This window comes from Syngnathus typhle, linkage group LG4, assembly GCF_033458585.1.
Source record: "Syngnathus typhle isolate RoL2023-S1 ecotype Sweden linkage group LG4, RoL_Styp_1.0, whole genome shotgun sequence".
Taxonomy (NCBI): domain Eukaryota; kingdom Metazoa; phylum Chordata; class Actinopteri; order Syngnathiformes; family Syngnathidae; genus Syngnathus; species Syngnathus typhle.
The window spans coordinates 17,233,333-17,257,994 of NC_083741.1; the positions used below are offsets into that span (position 1 = coordinate 17,233,333).

The 24,662-nt window shown below is 41.0% G+C and overlaps 1 protein-coding gene across 9 annotated transcripts in view; it reads left to right on the top strand.

The window, feature by feature from the left end:
- esrrga (estrogen-related receptor gamma a) overlaps positions 1-24,662 on the top strand; it is an 87,707-nt gene that overhangs the window by 48,887 nt on the left and 14,158 nt on the right. For 6 of the 9 annotated variants that reach the window (XM_061277115.1, XM_061277116.1, XM_061277117.1 and 3 more), the window contains 4 exons: positions 711-1,135; positions 4,717-4,845; positions 13,217-13,327; positions 15,808-15,990. In XM_061277115.1, the coding sequence (XP_061133099.1) occupies positions 711-1,135; positions 4,717-4,845; positions 13,217-13,327; positions 15,808-15,990 (848 nt within the window). The remainder of the gene's footprint in view (positions 1-710; positions 1,136-4,716; positions 4,846-13,216; positions 13,328-15,807; positions 15,991-24,662) is intronic. The other 3 variants (XM_061277112.1, XM_061277111.1, XM_061277113.1) reach the window with 3 other exon arrangements.

Genomic DNA, 24,662 nt, shown 5'->3' on the forward strand with positions numbered 1-24,662 from the left:
TGTGTGTGGGTGTCTTTGTGATGATGGAGCAGCAAAGAGGCTGCTTACTGATTACCTTCATGTTGAACAAGCGCCTATTGACTGGTGAGTGACGGATGAGCGACCGGCCCCAAGCACGCTCATGTGCTGCCTGTGTGTGTGTGAGTGAGTGTGTGATAGTGCATATGGCTCCCTGCTGGTCTGTCCTACAGAGGCTGCCCCTAGTGGTTCCCTTTCTTTTTTTTTAACCTACCAATGTTCTCTTTGTCAAATGAACGAGGTGAAAAAAGCGTAACGATGGATGGATTTTTAAGAGCTTTGTAGCATGTGAGGAAGCATACATAAGCAGAGTGACACGACCTGCAATCAATTAATTAATCAATTACTAGATTGGTCTTAGGCCCCTTTGAATCTTAATTTCTTTTATCCAACCAAGACATTTTAGACAAGTCTATGCTTCTTGTAACTTAGGAACAATTTGGAGAAGGATTTTTACGTTACGTAGAGTAATGGATGTAAAAAATAGCTGCAGAGATTTGCTTCATTTTCACTTTTCCACTTTCCACTTTCCACATTTCCACAGTTCTAATGGCCGTCAGTCCAGTATTTTTCATTTCATTCTAAACCAATCAGAACGAAAGAAAAACAAGGTTGGTTCGGAGGCAAGTTTTCATCAAAATTGCACCCCATTTAAATAAATTCTCTCTCTTGTTTTCTGATTCTCTCCCCAGGCTTCTCTGCAGAATGTCCAGTAAGGAGCGCCACCTAGAGTCCAACTGTCCGTCCTCGTATATAAAAACCGAGCCATCCAGCCCCGCCTCCCTGACCGACAGTCTAAACCATCACTCCCCCGGCGGCTCCAGTGACGCGTCAGGCTCCTATTCGTCCACCATGAACGGCCACCCCAACGGTTTAGACTCCCCGAGTCTCTACGGCTCCGGCGCGGGGCCCTTGGGTCCCGCCGGTGGCCCCGGATCAAAGCGCTACGAGGACTGCTCGTCAACGATCGGGGAAGATTCGCAGATAAAGTGCGAGTACATGTTGAATTCCATGCCCAAGCGGTTGTGTCTGGTCTGCGGGGACATTGCTTCCGGCTACCACTATGGTGTGGCATCGTGCGAGGCCTGCAAGGCCTTCTTCAAACGCACCATTCAAGGTTGGTTTCTTAATCCCCTTTGCTCTTGTCTGCATCCATATTTGCTTTTTAGACTTGGTACACTTAATATAGCACAGAAAGGACATTCTGAGGAAGGATGTCAAACTGAGGATGCAGCTCATGGGTCTTTTCCTGGATCTCACACAGGAGTCCCTCAAGAATCCAGTTCAGATCCCCTATTTTTACGGCTTCATTAATCTACAACAATGACTATTTATAAATTAAGCTATTGCCACCATTTTTAATTTCCTGGTATGGTCATGATAGTTGAGTAAGTCGACCAGACTCGAATTGAAGTCTTGTGCAATATGCCCCCCACCTCCCCCACATGAACAACAAAGTGACCTGGTGGGTGTCTATGATTAACTAGATTGGTTCAAGTTAGAGAGGACTAATGGGCCCGTCAGTCAGTTGTCAAGTCAGCACGCTTGTCAGTCATTTCGCTACAGGAAAACTCTGTTTCCTAGCAGTCAGCGGTCTGGCCATCTTTGATCTATTGAGTCGGTCAGTCATATCAGACAGGATTCATCTATCTGCCCTTCCATCCATCCATCCACCTGGCCGTCGCTGTTTTCTTTTGCTTCTGATAAGCAGCTTTCCCAGTAAAACCCCAGAGGGGTGGGGAGCAAAAAAAGGGGACAAGACACAAGGGGGATGGACGCCTTATATCCACTAGATGCTCACAACCCGCAGATGACCTGTATGTGTTTATTATGGGATGAGATCAGGTCCATGCCCGACAAAGAGATTGGGCCCCACACGTGTCGAGATAAACGCACAAACTCCCACTTAAATAGACTGTCACACGCACCTCCCACGCACACACATACACATGACCTTGTAATCACGCCGTGTGTTGCTTTGACCCTTAATTCATCCGCAATTGCTGCCCTGTCTAAACTGTCCACGTGGCCCATTTCATTTGGAGAGCTTGTTAAAAGTTCAATAGGTGAGGACTCGCTTACAGATTAAACACAAGCGCACTGCCACTGTCTAGATATGATGCCCAGCTTATTTGGCAGTGTGACCTTGCGCGTCCGCCTGGTTTTTGTTCCATCATTTTCACTCCACTTGTAATCCCCACCCTTCTTTTACTGTAGATATATGTTGCAGGTCAGGCTCGAGGTCCCAATGCTTGACTATTATTGGGCCACTGTCACGAAAGGTGCATATGGACACTTCAGGTAGAGCTGGACGATGTAATGGGATTCAATATAGGAGTTACAGTATTTAAAAAAAAAAAATATGTAAAACACCAAATATATTAAAAAAATATGAATTATTAATCTTTTGGATATTGACTGGACTAGTTTTGAAGTCAGGAGTTGTCGCTGCATCAATTTTTGGGGCTTGAATTTGAATTTTGAACCAACTTCCTGATTTCTGCTGCTTGATATGTTACATTCTTTTTTATTGGGGTTTTTATAATATGTTTTGCACCATAATGCTATTTTCCCTTTTTAAAAAGATTTTGGGGGAGGGCTCAATTCATACCATTATGAAGTATTCTTTTTATAACTAGTCAACAATTTGTTTTCCAACCTATTCCCACAAATCAGAGTATGTAGATTTAGCTATCATTACAGTTCATATGTTTGGCTCGCATTTATTCTTAGACCTCTTGGAGCAAATGGGTCATGACATTATCATTGGCCACCGCGCAAGCCAAACTCTTCCACACAGTGTCTGCACACGTTGGCGTGCATGCACGTCAGTAATATGGGTGTGCACATGTGCCCGTGTTTATGCACGAGTTGTGTGTCTCAAAGTTGTGTGCCTTGGCTGGATGCGGGGCCAGGCTCAGATGGGCAGTGGCAGCCATATTGGTGTGTTTCAAGCCATTAGCCAATAAAACCGCAGGTAATCACCAAAAAAACACCTCCAGCTGGACGGGGAGGAGAGCGTGGAGTAGAAAAGAAGTAGAAGAGGAAGAGAGCAAGCAAGCCTTTGAATAAACAATGCCTTTATAGAAGAAATATTGGAATGGAGATGATGGAGGATGGAAGCCAGGCACGTGGATGTAGAGTTTGTGTTTTCTATGTGTGCGTGTGAGAAGGAGAGAGAGTTTGTGTTTGTGTGCGCATCACAGCATGGAAGAAGTGGCTGTGGCAGCTGCTGTTTCTGTGGCGTCAGTCCAGCAACACCTGACAACGAGCATCTATCACCCCCTTATTGAGAGAGGGGGGATGCATATAGGCGAGTGTGGGTGTGGAATGACAGGATGAAATGAAATGAGAGCCACAGAATGAAAGGTACAAAGCCAAAGACGCCTTTTGGTCAGACCAAGTGGTGGTAAAGATATTGTAAATATAATTTCTACAAGATTTACACAACATGCAAACATTTTACATAGTACCAAATGGCAGAAAAGATATCCATCAAATTTAAGGATTGGTGCTTTGCTTCCAAACGAAAGCATAATTCATCACCAGCTGTATATTGCGCACTTTGTAGACTCAAGCCTTCATGTTACACACACTCAACAAAGGCGGTCAATTGTAATGCAGCATGTGGACACACATACGCACACACCTCAGAGGAGATTGCAGGGGATTTGAGGCCCTCATATATCCCCCCCCTTGGACACCGGCCGTCTGCACGTTATACAAAGAAGCCTCCAAGAAGAATCATTGGCTTCTATAAGCCCACCTTCAGTTTCCAAGAAGAGGCATGTAGGCAGAACTAAAGACGCATGCGCTCCTGTGGAGCTATTACATCTTGCTACATTTTAACCTCTCTCCATGAAGGATGTCATAGCATACAAAGAGCAGCCCACTCGCTACTAATGCAGGCCGATATAATATGTTTACTATGTAGCATCCTTCATCCAAACCAGTTTTGAGTCAAGGTGCTGCAAATCACCAGCTGCGAGTGTCTCTTTAGCGCAATTATTCATTTAGCTAGTTTGTGTGCGCTAACAAGGCCCATTACGAACTATGGTTCGGTGTCATTAGCACATCTAGCCTTAGCGCAAAGTAATTGCTGAATTAATGTGCTCCACCAGTATCTTCCACATAGCGAGCTAACATGTCTCATTAGCGGCGTCTATTAGGTTTCCCTGGCGTTTAGCATGTTTAGCCAGTTACTTTCGCTAACATGGCCAATTAACGAGGGTCTTGTTAGCCATTAAGACCAGTTTGTGCATTTAGCCTTTTCCCAAGCTAACTAGCCCCCTTAATCAGCAGAGTAATGAGAAAACATCCTCCCCACAGCAGCAGTCAATAGTAATCACTGTTTATTCTCTTTCACTGGGAGACACTTGAGCCTTACTCGGCTACTGAGGGGATGTACTTAACTTTGGGAAGAAAAAGAACTGTTTTATATTTTTATCTTATTGTTCAATATAACTCTTCAAGTCAATTTTGTAGCTTGTGTCTCCAAAATACATAACAGGTACATAACACCAACAAATCAGGCTTGCAAAATGATCAATATTGGCTATTAAAACAGAGCTTCTTGCATCAAATAGATGCTCATTGTACAAACTCTTTTCCTAAGGTGTTTTTCTCTTATAGCATGTTCTGACGTCAAGCAACCACATTTCCCAAGTTTAACCTTCTACTTTGCGCTTCCCTTCACAGGCAACATCGAATATAGCTGTCCGGCCACCAACGAGTGCGAAATCACCAAGAGGAGACGCAAGTCGTGCCAGGCCTGCCGCTTCATGAAGTGTCTGACCGTGGGCATGCTGAGGGAGGGTAAGGGAAAAGGTCTCTTCCTAATCTTTCTCCGTTAGCTGTGAGCAAAGTAATCACGAGTGACGTTGCATTCAAATACAGAATAAGCAGAACTAACCAATAAATGCAAGAATTTAGTCCTATAAAATGTTCATTTTGCTTCTTTTGGTTCATATACATTTGAACCAAAATAAATAAATGAATTATTTGTCATCAAATACAAAGTTAAAAATACCCATTGCTATTTGTATAAATTTCTACGAAATTCTTGACACATTCCAGGGATTGATTTTTTTATGAGGATGCGATATGTAATGCAATAGATTCATTTCCTGTTTCATTGCTTTCATTCACTTGTTACACATGATTTATTGTCTGTATTGATGCATTACACTCAAACCCTACACACACACATACACGCACACACACACGCACACACACGCACACACAAGTATGCACACAACACATATGTGATGTCTAAATGAGGTAACATTAGTTGCTCCAGCAGTGCTGAAAAGGAACAACTGATATGACTGCCCTGGCACCACTTTGATTAAATACACTCATTTCTCTTTTTCACACTCCCCTGGTACCTCTACCTCTTTTTCTGCCTTTGGTCTTCCCACCTCTGACCTTTCCACTCCCACCACACTTTCTGCCATGCAAGGAGGAAGAGGACGGCCGATAGAGAAAGTCTAAGAAACGGGACTAACGGGAGGGAGGAGGCTTGGGAGAAGAGATTGATTTATAGGCGCTGAGGAGAGGGGCCGGGGAGGATGAGAGGCAAGGTGGGGGGGGCAGGGTGGCCGAATGAAGTAGAAAGTGTGTGTGAGAGAAAGCAGAGGGAGAAGGAGGGTCAAGGTTGTAATTGATGGGAGACCTGGACGACGCCCCCCGCTCTCCCTTTTCCCGGCCGTGGTCCGTACGGCAGCCTCCTCGCCATCCATTCTTGTCTTTCCGCCGCCCTCCTCTTCTCCCACTCATGCTTGTGCAACCACTTCATCCATCCACTCACCTCTACATTTACGCTCCCCTCCATCCCAGCGTGGTGATGTACACTGACCAGACATTTCATTAGGTACAGTTTACGTACCTACAGTATAGTGACATACGAAACAAGAGAGTTGGAAAGGGATGATAATGTTTTTTTTTTATACTCATAAAACTAGAGTTCAAACACAAAAGCCGTCAAATGTCATTTAAGCAGAAATATTCACGCTTCAGGTCCCATCATCTCCATTTCAGCCAATCACAAATCCATACATATTGCTAATATTGCTTTGATTGTACGCATGAAGTCAGGATAAAAATAATTAGGACTGACATTATGATCAGGAAGCCTTAGCAAATGTTGGACACAATCGAGTTAGGATCAAGAAGATCACTCACAAAATGTTATTCAATTCACAAACAATGGAGATGCTTTGGCATCAATTATTCTAGTGGTAGTTTGCAGTGAACTCCACGAAATCATGCCACTTTCTCCAAAATGTTACTTAGCAAACAAAAAAAGGCACCCAACCATTAAAAAGACATTTCCTTATCATGCAGTGAACCGTAAAGCTACAAGCACACATAAACATAAGCACCTCTTGTGACAATTTTCTGATACAGCTTTTTGTATTGCCTCTTTGACATGACATAGTGCAAAACCTTAGCAAACAGCATGTAGATGGTGTTGTAAATAAGCAGAAGAAACGATATTTTTCCCAGGAGTGCAACAAAACCTTTCCCTCCACTATAAATGCCAACTCATCTCTTCTTGAGTCCCCCCCCGCCCTTTATTCCCTCCCAACAAGCTGCTCCCTTAACGTTTGTTCTCCTAGTCAATCTCACATTGGCAGAAGCCATCTTTCATCTCCCGTTGTGTCCAATAAGTCTCCTTGCATGCACGTGTATCGGACCAATCCACATATTATTGGCAGCTTCAACTCATATTATTTGTCTGAGGAAAGGTGAAAAACTCAACTTGAGTATTACAATTTATTATTAAATGCTTTCATTGTATCGCGTTTGAAAGAGGAAAACAAATAGCAGCATTTAGTGGCTGCACATACATCATTCACACAAAGACACACACACACAATACTAGGCCCATATATATTTATTTTAATACAATATACATCAAGCTGACAGACCACAGCCATCCCATTTGTACCGGTAGGTCTGAATCTAATACACAGGGTCCCACTCTACATAACAACATGGCTCATTGAAGTTTTTCACATTTTGCATCCTAAAGCAGAATGGGAGAAGATGAATAGCACTTTAAAGGAAGTAAACATAGTCCTTTATCGTTGCTTTCATCTGTAAGGGATTATTGCAAACTGCTGTCTAGCCTGCAATCTACTACAATCCAACATAAACGCTGCAGAATAAATTATTTCTTTACAAGGATAACAGGACTAGCTGAGTTTACAGCAGAGCAAACACTGATAGTGTGTGTTTATTGCAATATTTTCCTAACTTTATTATCACATAACTGTGATTATTCGATAATTCCTATTTTTAAAGAAACCATCCATGATGGATGACTTTTATAGTTGTCTTGCACTTAAAGCTTACAAAAAGTAAAACAAAGCAATATGATGCAAAAATATACTCAAAAAAAAAAAGAAAAATCTTATGATAAATTTGTATACATAATCTGACGCCAATGGCAGTGTGTGAAAAAATGTAACATAGTAAAAGATGTTTTCATAGGTTGGCCGGACATAACGTTATGTACAACCCTGACATCAGCAACAGCATCGATCAGGTTTGACATCCATCCACTCATCCATTTTCGATGTCGCTTAGAATGTCGGGTGAGCTGGAGCCTAAACCGGCTGACTTTGGACGCAGTACACTCTTGACTGCTCACCTGCATGGTAGTCAGGGGGTTGACCCACTGCACCATCAGTGACCTTAGAGTTTATGCGCTTGATCAGCAGTATCATTCAAATTCCAAGCACATGCAGCCCTTTAAAGAGGGAAGCAGGAAGAGGAGTAAACAAGCAGAGGAAGGCAGGCGGCAAGCGAAACAACACGGGGACGCCCACCCACCAATATGGAACAGCTAATTTCTGGAGCGAGGCAATTAAAAAGCCTGACTTTATTATGAGAACTTCCCCTCTGGCAAAGACTGTCTGTCCATTTTTAATGAGGTCATAATGATGCGTCAGCTGAAGCCCGAAAGGTCGTAGGGGCGGGGCTTAGGGAGAAGTATTTACGTGTGGCGGGAATGAGGTGGGGATGATTGCAGGTAAAAGATTGGCAGAAAATAATGAAGCAGACGAGGGCTAAACGATCACCAGGGGAGTCTGTGTTAGCTATTTGATTTGCTCCCTTTTAAACGCACTTTATGTGCATTTGGACCCCCCGAAAAACAGGTCTGGCATCGAAATAAAGTGCCGTGATGTGAATACAAAACGCGCAGCAGACAATTGAACATGAAAGGTTTTGGCAGGAATGGCGGGTGCGTGTGTACCGTGCATATGCCGCTATTGACAACAGTGCGGCTGGCTTTGATGACGCCACGTCACACGCGTCCTGCTTCAAAGAGACGCAACATGTCCGGGCCGGGACCAGAGCCTTCATCTCTATCAAGTCGTAAACGGCCAGCTGGATTCAGATGGTCCACTAGCAGGGACACAAGACCACGCGCCGCTCATATAAACCCTGGCATGCGGCCTCACACACAAATACACACACACACACACACATACACGCTGTAGCTCGTGCCAACTCTGGTCATGCTCCCCAAGACCTAATGAGGGAGATTGGGTGGAATGCCACAATCTGTGTATAAGACTTTCTTTCTGTGTGTGTGATTTTTGTCTCTATGCTGCTCCTCTTGTGAGTCATAATTCTTTAAAACTTTAACGTGAAAGTCGACTCAAAAGTTTTTTTTATAATAAAATATTCGCTTGCCCCCAACCTCGCAGCTCTCAGTGTAAACACGGTATTGTGATTAATATTGGTTCTATGGAAAGAATTCAGCAGAAAAGACTACATGCTTTTATTTAGCTCAGGAGCGGCCATTTTACCTTGTACCACCACTTTGCTGTCAACTGAAAATGACATCATAGCGCACATGGGCTCGTAGCTGTCTTTTGGGTTCGGTCATGTGACGTTCAGAGGCAAAGAAAGTAATTGTAGTTCATGGAGGTTACATCCCGAACTAAAGCACAACCAGTTGGGGTATCTTTTGACCCTTTAAGGCCACCATATCTGTCGATCTTGTAAGGGCAATGCGGATTTTTAACATTTTTATGATTATGGAATTAAGGTAGTAGTTTGTTTTGATAACAATCCCAGTTTATTAATTCAATATTTCCCTGCCACTTTTAGCAACTTTCATTCATTAGCAGACCAGATTAATGAAAATTAATAGGTTGGAGGAAATAAGAAGAATGCATAGAATGAAAGGAAAAGGAGAGCAGAGGGATGCTGGGAAAGAGACAAGATGAGAAAATGAAGGAGGAGAGACACGCCAGACAACTGGTGGCCTCTGGTGCTTCCTCATGGGAAGCATGCAGCTAAATCTGGCCTGTAGTCTTTCCTCACTAAGTGTGTGTGCATGTAAATGTGGATCTGTGTGTGTGAGTATGCGGCATCTGGTTGCAGAAAGGAGTGAGCTCAGACTAAGTGGACCACTATCACACAAACACTTGCTTTTATTTATTTCTTTGGGGGGGGGGGGCAACACGAGTCAATGTAACGCAATTTGGGGTCATAGAAACGGGGAAACATTTACTGGAAAAATGTATTTGTATTTTTTATTTTTTTTTAAGGGACCTAACACTGAACTCAAACACATGGCCACCTTCTTACACACACACACGTTCCTCACCGTGCCATAACCTCAATATTTCAATATCAGCTTTTTATTTTTATCTTTTAATTCAAGCCCTCCTTTACCTTTCGTCAAACTACAGCAGCAATAAAGAAAATGCAAATTCTGTCATCTTGAATGTCCTCAGCAGAAACAAGCACATTTTTTAGAATATGGAGTTGCCGTGTGGGCAGATATATATATTTTTTCGTCTTGACAAAGTCAGAGGCTTTATTTTTTTTGTCTCGGCATTAGCTAAGGTCTTCTCTCAGCCTGACTTCTTTTTCTCTCACTCACTGTCAGCACATTCTCGTTGGACTTTTTTGTCACCCCTCAATCCGTTCGATTTGCCCTGACTCTAACACGACTTACCTAACATCATCAGCCCGTTGAAATCACTCTTCTTTTGTATTTCAGCATTGTTGTTCAACGGGCAGGGCACATCATCAGCTTTCAAAAAAGATGCCAAATTATAAATGTTCTTTCTAAAGTCACATTGGTCGACTTAGCTATTTTGTATCGACGTTTTAAAGATTGAGGTCAACTTAATGCTAATCATATTTTTTGCCTATTCATCTTCAGATTGGATAATTTACATAGGATTTTTCACTCACATGTTTAGGACAATAATTTTTTGTGGAGTTTATCGACTTCAACGTTTTCCGCACATCTATATTCATTTAGCCTTTATTTATCCAGTTAAGAACATACTTTTATTTCCATTACCACAAATGAGCATTTACATCATATAGCTTCCATAAAAAACAATTCACAACATAATAGGCGATGCGAAATCTTTATCCAGCCTTCCTCTTAGATCTGTCAAGCAGAAGTGAATTGGCCCATGCTTTGTCCATCTGAGGACTTCTTCAGTCTCAATCCACTCTCATTATTCTCAACCTTTCATTTATTAGCGCTAACGTTCCCACTTTCTTTCTCCATCCTTTAAATGTTCGACTCCCTTTAACTGGGCCATGCATTACAACCCCCAACCATCCCAACCTTTTAATTTTCCCCCTCATCACAATCTTCTCTTCATTCATCTTTTATCAACATTTTATTTCCATTCGGCTCCCATGAACTCATTTATTGTGCTCTCCCTCGTGCATTTTTAGCTACCAGCCCACATCTAGCCTACGTTTTCTTTGCCCTCTCTTTCCCGACGCCATTCTTTATGATTTGAAGGCTCATTTGTTAGGATGAGCTAAAGCACTTCCACTCTCCGCCCTTCCCTCCCCCCCGTCTCTTTTTTTGTAGGCTTTGGAAATATAATTTTCAATTTTTAATTTGATTCATTTAGATTTGATCATTAATCAGCACCGGGGGAGAGTTAATTTGGTGGAAAATAGATGAGGTAGTTAGAGAAGGCTCTTTATGAAGTGACTGCCGGTCCTTTTAAGTTACAAGAGAGAATAGGGGGGAAGGGGGGGATCAGCTCATCACAGTTATTCCGGAAGAAAGTGTTTCTAATTCTTTCAGATTAGCGTGCATCGGCAAGCCATTACTCCAAAATGAGCCCAAACGTTTGTCCGTGCAGGTGCAGGGCTGAGCAGGCTGCTCGTGTGTTCCGGGTCATTGTAGATGCTTAGCGCATGTAGATCTGATGGAGAAGTGCTTTTTGAACTCCTGCTGTTCAGAGTTTCTTGACCGTTTGCTGACACTGCTCCCCCACTGCAACTGGATTGTCACCCCACTCTCTAACTCACACACACACAAACATTTTTGAAGGGGTTAATTCTCGGGCAGATTCTGTCCATCCATACAAACATTTAGTAGGATTTTGTACAAAAAGTTTTCTCAGGGTATTTCGGCTTCCTCCCATCAGGTTGTAATAGTTTTGGGATTTTTCATTATAGATTTATTTTGGATTATTTTGCTTTGTGTGTTGAGTTTTTATTTATTTAGTTACTTTTATGCATTTTTTTAGTGTTGGTTTGTTAGTTTTTTTGTTTTTTGAAAATGATTTATTTCAATTCAGTTTGTATTACTTTTAGTAATAGTTCATTTTTTAATGTAAATGATTTGTTGAGTGCAAGATTAAAAATGAAATGGTCACTAATTATTGTGTAATAAAGAAAACTGCCAAAAATAATAAATAATAATAAATAATAATAAAATACCAAGTTAAATACATTGAAAATGAACCCTAAAAGTTCATGTATGATATTAATTGATGAAAATAAAAAAGGAAGGACTTATTCAATATTATTATAGTTACTTTTAGTTCGTTATATAAATGTTTATTTTGTGTGTCAAAAATGTTTTTTCAATTTTAGCATGAGTTATCGATATTGTATGCATGAACTTTACTACTAATTGTAAATAACATGTTGGCACAACATACATTTCCGTTAATATTCACTCCCTCTTTTTTGCCAATAATCCACTAATTCACAATCATTGTCTGCGTGTGTTGGCAAGATAGCAAGTGCAGCTCTTCCACAGATTAGTTTTGCTTGTTAAACTAAGAAAATAATCTTCACTGGATTATCCTTAAAATGCCTTTACTCTCGTCTCTTTTTTTGCGCACGCACCCACAAAAAGTAGTGTCTTAATTAAACAAATGCATGTGAGCCTTTTTAAAATGATTAGTTCTCATTTTGTTATCTAAGCAAGCTTAATTCTGTGATTCTTTGGCTGTCAAATGTTTTGTCTTAAAACCAGACACACTACGGAAATACTTTGTGAAACCAAGCAATAATGTATTGGTTTATATTCTTCTTAACAAAAACATCAGCTAAAACGGAGTCGCCTTGAGATAGGAGTTTAATTTGTTCTGTGACCATACTTGTAACTCAAAGTCGAAATGTCATTTATCCAGTTTAAAAAAACAAATTTTTCAGAAAAATAGAATTCATGTGATGATTAAATAAAATGAAAAAAATCATTATTTTTTGCCGCATCATTTGCTTCAGTTTAGGACATTGTACTTATTCCTCCTGGGGGAACTATAGAGACATTCAAACTTTTTATCAACCAAACAACGGCTTGTATCTGAAAAAGCTTCTCAAGGTATCACTGTAACAATGAAACCGGTATCCAGAGGTCAACTTAGCTGCTAAGACTTAGCTGCTAAGTCTTAGCAAAAGGCTTAGCAGTTTGGAGTCCAATTAATTAGTCAAAAGCCATGCAAAAAATATTGTTATTCATCCCATTACATTACCGTAAAAGGAGTCCTTTTTTTTTTCTCCAGGGCACATGACACCTATGTCTTCCTTATCCATTTTTAAGTGGTAACCACGGTAACATCCAATACCCCGAGAGACAAGCCTAATTAAATTAGAGCTCCTTTGTGTCAATTAATTAAGGTGACAGAGGAAGAAAGAGCGAGATAGCAATTGGCCTCAGAAAAAGAAGTAGTGAGAGTGTACAAGAACGATGTGTGTTACTTTTGCTCTCAGATTGATTTCTCTATGTTATTAAGAGCAAGTTTGTTTGTATTATTTGCATATTCTACCCTCTACAAACAAAAACATTGACTTCACATGAAAGCAAACTTTTTACTTGGACTGAGTGAATGTTTTCAGTTTAACCTTGGCGTAGTGCTGCAATTAACATTTTTTTATTATATCCCTGCGTTGTTTCCAGGTGTTCGTCTGGACAGGGTCCGCGGTGGAAGACAGAAGTATAAACGTCGGATAGATGCCGATAACAGTCCTTATCTGAACCCTCAGCTGGCTCTGCCTGCCAAGAAGCCATGTAAGAGCACACACATATGCACGTACACACACATACAAATGCATGTACTCCTTGTCCAGGTTGGATTTCAAGGGTAGGATTCTTCATACCTGCAGAGGTCAACAATAACAATGTCTCCACTAATATTGCATGATTGCACGCAGGCCGTGTTCTTGTAGACAACAGTTGGACCGTTAAAAAAGGGCTACGCACTCGCATACACAAACACACACACGCTCACACATAAACGGACGCAGGGTGGTGAGAAGCCCATCTGTTTGGGACTTAGTTTATTTCCTTGTTTCTACAGCTACCAGTTTAGGGTCATAACATTTTATACGTGTCATATTTTACTCTAAAGATATTCATTTAGCTCTGGCCGGATTTGCTGTTTTTACTGTCAAGTCCACTCTGAGCCAGAAGCTGATGATTGGAAAATGAACAAGAGCAAGAGTGAAAGATGGGAGGTGAACCCAGAGATGGAGAAGAGGAGGAGCACGCACGTTAGGGAGGGAGAGACCAGCCAGAAATTTAATCCGGATTAAATCCAATCTGGCAACCACATCAAACTCCAGTTAGCTCTCTAGCTAACCGTCTGGTTTCACACACACATACACACACATGCATACATGCAGTGGAGATTGAGTGGTGTTTAGCAGCTTGCTCCCTAAAGCCCATTTTGCTTAAATCTGGAGCATATTCTGATTTAGTCCAATATGCTGAATGGCTGCATGGGATCTTAGGCTAAATTCTGCACCACTAATCATAGAAATGAAGGGATCATTCGATTGTGGCCGTGTTATTGTATGAACAAATACACTCTGTTCAGTAGCTTCCACAAACAGAATGACAAACTTCCCCGACATATGCCCACTCCTATTGACCTTCGGATTGTTGTTAGTTTGATTAAATTTTGGTTTTAAAATATTTAGAGCATTTTTGACAAATTCAAGAGGTACTTATTCCTTCAACTTCCTCCCAGGGTTGAGTAACACTGACTTGTTGGAGGGTGGAAAATTTGAAGCTTTTGAGTTTTGGGTTGATGAAATACCACTGTTCGAGACCCACAAAAATCACCAGCAAAAAAAGTAAATAAAATATAAATAACACTCCATGTATATATTTAAGTACCTATTTTTCTCCTGCAGCCCATTTATGTCTAACCAAATCTACAATGTCCACATTGATTGTGTGAGAATAGGACAATAGCTCAGTGTTTGGAAATGGTCTTGCATTGATTCTCATTAAGGAAACATTAAATAACATTTATTTGCAGATATAGAGCTGTGGGTGTACATGTTTGTTCGCCTGTTTCTACCTTCGCAACACGAACAATTACATGTGTATAAACTGATATTTTTAAACCATAACACTCAATTCCTTATTTGTCGTGACTCCTCTTAGCTCTTCTCTGTTGTCATTCCTCAGCTTGATTAGTCAGTGGATTAATTTGGGAGCAGGATATCTATGTTGCTAATGGCCATTGAGATCTCATCACCACATGTCACTATTACTGGCTGAGCTGTTTGCCTTTTACTATTATCTCCCTCTTACATGTTATTGATGATCATCTTTGAGGTGGGAAACGAGAGGCAGCACCGCGTGCCCTTTTGAAGCATCGCCGCAATAATGATGTTCTTTCTATGATAACATTGAATTACTTGATTTGAACCTTTATTGTCATTGCACAAATGGTGGTAGAGCAAAAATTAGGAAGACCGTTCTTGATTGGTGCAATGAAAGGGCAGATAATGATACCATTCAAACCCTATCAATATTAAATTACCAGAAAAGCAAAACACTGGATTACCGTAAAGATTTGAAATATAAACAAAGGTCCGCTTTCATTGAGTCACAAGTACTGAAGTATTTATTGCATTTATTTAGCTTCCCCATCACCCCAAAAAAGAAAGAAAAAGTCAGTTCAAGTATTTTTTATGCATTTGTTTTTCTTATTAAATAACTGGTCATTGTAGAAAATACAATACAATATTGAATAATAATAATAATAATAAACTATTTGACATAGTACACACAAAATATAACTATTTAAAAAAATATACAATAAATAAACATGGGCCTTCCCTCTGCTCTAAAATGCACGAGAATGCCTTGCCTCCATTCCTAATGGTCGCCATTCATTTCACATTATTGAATCTAATTAGTCTTTTTTTACACTGTCTATAAAAATGACTTGAGCAAATAATGAGTGTTTTGCCTGAACATTTCATGGCTAATCAGACGCGCTTGCAATCATAAGCGGTGGCATATTATACCGTGTGATTTACATGTGAAATTGTGTATCTGAATGATTATGTATGCATCTGTTCAGTGTCAAATATCCGTGTCATCTCTTTGAGGTCTTTACATGCGACTTTTTCTTGTATTGATGATTTCTTAGCCTGCACTGGTGTGAAACATCTTGCTCAAATGTAGAAAAATATATATATTCACTCTCTCTCTGTCTTTGTGTCTTTCTCCTCGTCTGGTGGTCATGTCAGTTGCCTTTGGCTGCCTTGCAGATAACAAAATCGTCTCTCACCTGCTGGTGGCTGAACCAGAGAAGATCTACGCCATGCCCGACCCGACAGTACCTGACAGCGACATCAAGGCTCTGACTACGTTGTGCGACCTGGCTGACAGAGAGCTGGTGGTCAACATTGGCTGGGCCAAGCACATCCCAGGTAGGAGAAGCCTGCTAAATTTGTGTGCATACTGCGATACCATGCACACACACGCACACGCACGCACACGCACGCACACAAACACAGCCAATGCTTACTTGGGTTTGCTTACACTTATGATGTGACCCTTCACCTCAATCCCCACACCCAGACAGTTTGAACTCTTGACACCTCCATCTGGCCAACCAACTGCTTTCACATTGTACACAACATGTATATTCAATCCGTACAAGGGTGGGTGGGTTGATGAGACGGATGGTCTTATTGCATTGCAATGATACGCAGATCAGAATGAATATCAAACCGTCTCAATCAATTACGATGCAGTCAATGGCATTCCCAACAAGGCTCTCCGATCCAATATCGAATTCTTTTTATCAATAAATGTGAAAATTGAAATGAATGAAGAGAAGGAAACAGAGATGAGAGATGAACATGGCTTGCATTGATCTCTGTGCAGACAGTGAGCAAGCATGTCGGTCATTGATCCACATGCCAAAAGTTATTTTTGCATTTAAAAACTTGACTTGTTCAGTTTCCTCCTTTTCCTTTTTGCTTCCTCCCCTTCTTTTATAAGAGACGAGGCCACCTCAACCTGGTTATCCACAGGCTAAAGTGTGCATGTGAGCGGTTGTGTGCGCGCACAGAGCAACGATTGCTCGGCGCCGGAGAGATGGCGTGATTAGACGACAGAGCGAGGCAATCCACAGCTCTGTTTACAACACTGAACACTGATCTAATACTCACGCTCACATACACAAAACACACGTGCACACACACTTCTCAAGTGATCTAGTGTTGAGTGGAAAGGATTCTCGGAGCGAAATGCCGGACTTCAACATTTGTTATCTTCTTCCGTGTGAGATAAGAAGGTTAACTCGTCTCTTCTTTTCTTTTCTATCAAATAAATGCTACTGTATTCTATTCATTTGCGCGAGTGTGCATGCACACGTAGACGGTTTTCTTATGAACGCACACGCGTACACACGCGGGCGCCCCTTTCTTGCTATGCTACAGTAATTTTTTAATCAAATTGATGGAGAGAGACAAAGAGAAAAAAGACAGAGGCAGAGTGAGGAGAGGTGAAGCCAATTTATGCTTCATGATATGGTTGCGCTGCGCTGCTCACGCACACACACGCATGGTGACACATACACAGAGGCTGGGAACAGTGGTAACAACGTGTCAAGGCGAGCGCCAGGCAGCTAATTTGAAGTCATTAGATGTCTGCCGTACTGGCAACAATTTGTTACGCTCACACATGCACAAAGGCCCGCACACAACAACACGACACGCGCGCACGCTGAGTTAAGAGCCGTCTGCAGATAGCGAGGAGGCTAAATTGTAAACTAATTTAAACATCACTCAGCGTTAGAGAGGCTGCCTGCGAGACAGGCCCCCGGATAACAAGGCCGGGCTGTGTGTGTACACGCGTGTGTGTCTATATGCGCTGCAAGTCATGTTTGACACACAGGCTCATCCAAGCTGGTGACAACACGCGCACGCTCACGCACGCACAACGCACGCACACATCACTTTGATTGCTTCTTTTATTCTAAGGCTTGGTTTGTACGCCTGCGTGCATTTCCATACTGATATGGCCTATATGCAAACATTTGATATGTCATTAGAGGAGGAAAATGAGGTTTCAGCTAGTGTGTGTCTCTTGATATCCCGCAAAGAATATTAAAGCGCACACACGTGGATGAGGAGAGAGATGTAATGGGATGAGAAATAAAAACGGCATTGAGAATTTACATAGATGCACGCAAATTCTGTATCACAGAGACAAACACTCAAAGTTGTGTGTACTTGACTTTATTTCCTCATTTAGTTGCCAAGAGTGTTCATTTATGCCATTGCAGAGATTGACAGACTTTTCTTCTTAGATTGGTAACTTTTACTCATAGGCATATTTTAACGCAATTGAATTATAATGGTGATGACAAGATATTCCAATAAAACATGCGTCATTCTATGTCAGAATAGCAATTCTTGATGAAATTCATGATTATATTTGTCGGCCTATAAGTGGGTAAACTAAAGAAGCGTCTTGTCAAAATGGATGGGTACAACGTGTCAGTGGGCAATCAAGGCAGCAGCTTAGAGTAAATAACTCTCCACAGTCTATATTCTCCAAAATATAAATATTGTGATTTAAAACAATACTTAATACAATTTATGATTAAGCAGGTTTTCACAGTAGCACACAATGAAGCAGTGAATTATGGCGATCGAATGTGTACAGCAATTGACGAGGTGGGTAAAAACTGCATACCTGGTGATTAATTAAAGCAGAAGCCACAATTTGAGGAAATATGCAATGTTATGAATCCCAGGCCTGTGGTGTCCAATAATATGAGTTAGCGCAGAGAAGACCTCATTTTAATTGCTCTCCAGGAGACAACTGCAGCCAGGTATTAGGCCACATGTCACAGTCAAGTGTGTGCGTGTGAATGAAGGAGGAATGAGGAGCAGTCAGGTGAGAGAGAAGGCTCGGCAAATATTTAAACAGGAGCCAATGAGAGTGTGAATGAAAAGAAAAGGCAATTTGTCTGCTCTTTTCATCCACTGTCTCCCTCTCTCTTCATAATAGCTAAATGACGAGGGAGCGGCCAGTCATGCCGGTCGCTCTTATCTAGACATGGCCACACAAAAGGCCAAGACAGGCAGGCAAGGCGAGCACTTGACTTGACAGAGGAGCGAGGAAGCGAACAAATGAACCAATCGGCCAACAAGAAGCTCTAATGCCGTATTTTAGCAAAACCTCAGGTCTTCAATAAGACTGCTTTTTTCTTCTTTATTCAAGAGGAGATATTACCTCCACCCCCATTTACTTGCGTCACTATCTCCTGATACTTTTGGTTCTCCTCCTCCTCCTCCTCTTTCTTTCATTCCATTTCAATTTTAACACTCTGGATAAGCGTGATTCATTTCGATTGAGCTGTAAAAATGGTTGAAGGGAAGGAGGTTTGTTCTTTTAAGTGATCTGCATGGGGATTTGGGAACTCTAAACTTTAAAATGGCCGCCTTGCTTTCTTGTACTATCTGTCATTTTGGCTTAACCCATTATTGATCACTACACAGATTGTCAATCCTATGACATTTAATCAACCACATTCTCTTTCAAATGATCGATAAGTTGAAAATAGAAATTAAAACCCCACAAGGAAACTGACCAAAAGTCTTGATTTGTTTATTAAAACAAGAAATGTTGAATGAATACATTTGGATATAAATTTCAACCTTTTGCCAGCTACGGACAGCAAAATCTGCATTATGTAAATAGATAGTTTAAAACAGACTAAAATTGGTTCTGGAGGGTCCACCTGACTGTGACGATATGGGGTGTCATATACATTAGCTCCATTAGCCCCAAAGCGCCTCTAACACAATACCATTTGACCTGATGGCCAAGTAGTCCCCTGCCAACTCTTCAACCGTTCATGTGACCTTCCTCACCCTCTCCCACTCCCGCTCTGACCCTCTTCACCCTCTTGCCACTGTGTTTTTAACCTCTTTATTATCAAGCCAACGTTGTTCCATCTTGGGGATCATGTAGCCAGGTCACCAACCTTGCTTGCTAGCTAGCAACCAATCAGCCAGTCAGTCAGTCAGTCAAGTGACTTCGCAGTCAGTCAATCAGTCAGGCACTCACACTCTCACCAAATATTGATTCATAGAGGTGTCCAGCTCCTTTTAGCAAATCAAATGTCGGGTCTCAGCAGACACACACGCAGATATTCTCATCAATGGCTGCACTTGACTGCGACACTGCAGCCCCCTAAATTAACTCTGACACTCATTATGACACTTCATCGCATAAACGTGTGGTAGTGATGTAACTCCTCAGTGAAGCCTAGGGAAGCTGATTATCAATCGCTCAACACATACACTACTATATCCTTTTAAACTCTTGAAGCACTATATCGTGACATCACTATACAATACTTTTTGTTAACATCTTCTTCTGCGCACTCGCACACATTTCATCTGTGAGTTGCGCCCGGTGCTGTCGTCTCAGTACCATTACCTCCCTGCAATAAAACGTCAGGTGTGTACACAACACGCACATACTATAAAGTCAGCGGCAGCTTTGGCCCCATTCTGTCTTCCGACACTAGTTCACCTTGACAATCACAGCATGCTCAGTGCCTCCTCAAACACGCAAACGCTCACCTTGACACACTCCGCGACTGTATTTGTACCTGCTTATTTTGTGTCTATTCATCATGTCAAGCTGTTAACACTTGGGCGGGGGTAAGTAGAAAATGAGTTGACACCGATTACTAATATATCTTTCATGTATGCAGTGCTTTGTGATAATCTACTTCTAAGTTCTCATATTCAATCCAAATCGGTTTTAATATAGTATATTAGGGTTTGAAATTGCATTTAATCTCGGCTCGGCCCTTCACTGCTTATCAACCTGGATGTGTCTCCATTTGCTGTTGATTTTCTCATAGCCTTGCTAGGCGTGTTTGATTTCCATTCATGTTCCTCCCGGCGCAGCGTAACATGTTTAGAGGCCGCTGTCTTGGTTCCAAATGTGTGCCTATGTGTGTATTTGCATGGGCCCCTTTTGTGGTCCATCTTCTTATCTTTGCATTGGAGACGTCCCATCTCGCTTATTGCGGCCCACACAAACAAGCGCGTGCCTGTTTGCAGATGAAAACAAATATTGGTGGAATCAAATTAGCGTGAGAATATGTGATATCTGATCTTTATGTTTGGATTAAGCCGAGCTTGCTTTATTGGGTTAAAGCTTGAAGGTATTGAAGCACGTCATCAATATGGGGAAACAAAGGAAAGCATGTTCTTCTTTCCTTCCATTGTTGTGTATTTTTGGTATTTCCTTTAATGGTTAATTTGTGTTAGAATCTGTTTCTAAATGTGTTGTTCTACATGCACTCACTAGCTACAACAATTAAGTGAACAACTGTACAATGTGTTTAGAGCTCACGTAAGTCTCAAAATCGGACTTTACAAAAAGATCATATTTTATGCACTGATTGCAAATCTGCCCTTATTTTGTCTATTTTAGCACTTTGAGATTCCCCCGAATATAAAGTGCCTAATAAATATAATTTATTATTATTATTATTATTATTATTATTATTATTATTATTATTATTATTATTATTATTATTATTATTATTATTATTATTATTATTATTGTCTCTTCACATCAGGTTATCATAATAGAAAACGTAAATAATAAAAAATTGAAATATTGATATTATAATATATGTATTAATATTCGTGGCAGTTAGGTTTATGTCGTTTTTTTTCAGAAGCATCATGGCTATAAATTACAACTCATTAGAATCCGTACTGCGCTTGGTCAAAGTTAACAAAAATAGAAATAGCTTCAAAACAAATAAGTTAACACAATTATTTTAAATACACACCAAAAATAAATTTCGGAACACTTGCCAGCTCTAATTAAAATTTCCTGTTGACCAGTTTTATGAGAAAGCATTAGTTGTAGTTTGCAGTTAGTTTGTACAACTGCAAAGCATGTGCAGAAACGTGTGGCTACTTTTTGACAAGGTGAAAACGTGAATGTGACCAAGGGCCAGTCTGCCTCTGTTGTGTGTCTGACCAAGGGACACACACACAGTGACACTTACCTTCATCAGGTCACACGTTCCTGGTGACACACCTTGAACATCTTTACAGCAGTGTGAGTCGACACATCACACAGACACGCATATGCACGCATGACTCTTCCTTTCACACATTCTACCAAGTGCCACAATAACTGTATTCACGTGTGTCGCACCAAGTTAGATTAACTTTCAACACTGAAAACGACTCAAAAGTCCCCTGAGTAGTAGTAGTAGTCGGACTGACTAATATAGCCCGAAGTTCACATCACGGTATCATTGACAGTAAATTATAACGCAAATATTTCTGAATTGTTTATTAGGACAAACTGGACAAACACGGGATATATAGCATATTCCATGCAAGTTGTAGTGTTAGAGCCATGAGCTCATATCCCATTAAAAGTGCCAAGATTAATTAAGGTTTTTGTTTGTAAAAGTCAGGAAGCACTGTCAGTAGGTGTGTAAAAACCAATACTGCACTCAACGGCCCATTGCTGTTTTATCTTGATTACATTAGCAAACCAAATCCATTTATCTGTCAGCCTTTCGAGACCAAGCCCGCAATGCGAGCACGCGGGCTAATCTGCATCGAATAGTGTCTGTCACACATCCAATGTGGAGCCGCTCACATCCAAACACGCAGCGCGGCGTTTACAGTTTCACAGTATGTGACACGAGATGAGTAGTGACAAATAAATCAGCATCGGAGCCCATCATCATCATCCGAGTTGTCACTTGCAAACAGTCAGCTTTTACTACTTTCAATTTGTTTCGCTATGTGTGTGTGTAAGAGAAAGATAGACGATATGATGTGATTTGATATGATATGATGGCGGAGGGCATAAAGATAGATGATCATAATTACGCACGGGGCCAAACTCCATTTCAAAAAATCCTCATCGGATTCTGTTGCTGCCGGCGTGCCGAGCATAAACACACATCAAAATCCATCTAAAAGTTCACACATACGTTTATTGCTCACCTATGCATGAAGCAAATGCGGTGGAAGACGGAAAGGGGTTGTCATGACATCACATTATTTCTGCCGGTTCATGCAAAGTTCACAGACAGCCATGAAATAGTTCTTCCCTCCCTCCCTTTTGCTTTTCTTTATCTGTTTACTTTTCCTCATTGTTTACCTCGGCATCATTTTGTCTCCTCGGCCTCCTCATCCATATTCTTTCTCTTTTGTCTGTCGCATCCCCTCTCCCCTATTTTCCATCCATTGTTCTTAAATAAGAGTCGGGATGATTCATCCATTCCATCAGAGGATAAGCAGGTCGTAAAATGGGATTAGAGCGTGCCTGTCAGCAGCTGAGGAGGACGTATGGTTTGTGCGCGTACAAAACACACACGCGCATACGGGGAATCATCTAAACATCGTATACACAAGAGATACCTCATGCAGACTCAGCTGCTGATAGGAAACAGTTTGGATAATTGTATGTGTGTGTGCCGGTGTCTTTGTAATGATATTGTTCACTGCAATCATTCCGTTCACTAATTATTGTCACCATTATTGTTTATCAACAGTCTGCAGCATGTCACCTTTGTTTTTTCATAAAAGTACACCAAAAAACAACAACACCATAAGTATCAGTCATGTTAATGTGACTTGGTTTATCAAAAGAAAGGGATCGCGAGTGGCTTTTGTTTTTTTTACTGTGGAGGATTTTTCTTTTCAGACAGCAGATTAAAGTAGAAACTGATTTAGCATCAGGCAAACTATACACCTTTAGACACCAAATGTTTTTTTTTTAATGTCAATTTATTTAACTCAGTATAGCTACATTTTTGAAAGTCCTCTTCACATCTTCACAACCAAGCAGTAAATCATGAGTCATAACAAATATGCAACAAATTTACATAGTTCAGGAGATCATTCAGCGGCAAACAAGCAGTTGAAAGATTTTTTTCAATATTATTGTTATGTATTTGGTGAGGTCCGGTCAGGTCACAATCATTGGTCCTCATATAACCCTGCACGCTCGCTGGCGCAGCTCCAGCCAGCGTCCATAAACGCACTCGGGCACGCGCTAATTTACGACGCCAACGCACCATAAACCTTCTACATTTTCTTTGTGTTCGATCTGAGCACACCTTATAAGCATGCTGATGGGATGTTTCATCTGCAGGCCGCTATCGTAGCTACGTGCCTCATCGTCTACCCAAAATGAATCTTGGGGTGTACTTTTGGGTATCTACGTTTACATTGGTCAAGTTATGTTTGGGCATTCCCTTTGTGAGTTTATTTGAACTCGAAAGGCCGCCATAAAGAATCCAAACATGTTTTTGTGCGCTTGTGTGTCGGTGTGCCGTCCATCAAGCCACACACTCAGCCGAAGCAAAGCATTGGCTTGCTTGCTGATGATGACATATGAGTTCCTGGCCGTTGTAATGGCTGTTAAATCTCATAATTACACGCTTCTTTATTGCAATGCATAATGACCCTGCAGCACTATTGGACAATTAATTAAGATTTTCAGCTGGGGCTCTTTTTTTTTTGTCAGGCCCAGATGAGAATGTGGAATGAGGTCCTAATGTTCTTGTCTCCAAGCTAGGACATTACGAGGCGCTTAGAAAGCTCCACGTGCGTCGATTTTCATCTTTTCTCTCATTTTGTCTGTCTTCAAATCCTCCCTTGTTGAGAATCCCCTCTTCCATGCTTATCCTGAATGATGATGATGATGTTGATATATTGGAGAGTATATCTCTAATCTGTGAATGCTAAATTAATCCCTGTGGAGTTTGTGTGCTTGTGGCTCTGTGGGAAACTACGGGGGATTAAGAAGATAGAATCAACACCACCTCATAAACTCGTACATGGACACCGCACTAGTGGATAGGAGACCATTAGAATTAGAATTTTTTTTTACAATCAAAAGATTTTATTCACGCATTCATCATGTGTTGATCAGATCTTGAGTAGAGTAGATTTTATAGCAGTCAAACATAAATATTTGTAATTAATTACATGTGCAATTTTAATTTCTTAGCTCTCTAACCATCCATTTCTATCAAAATGAAGACAAACTCATTCGTGATAGTTCAGTGAAACAT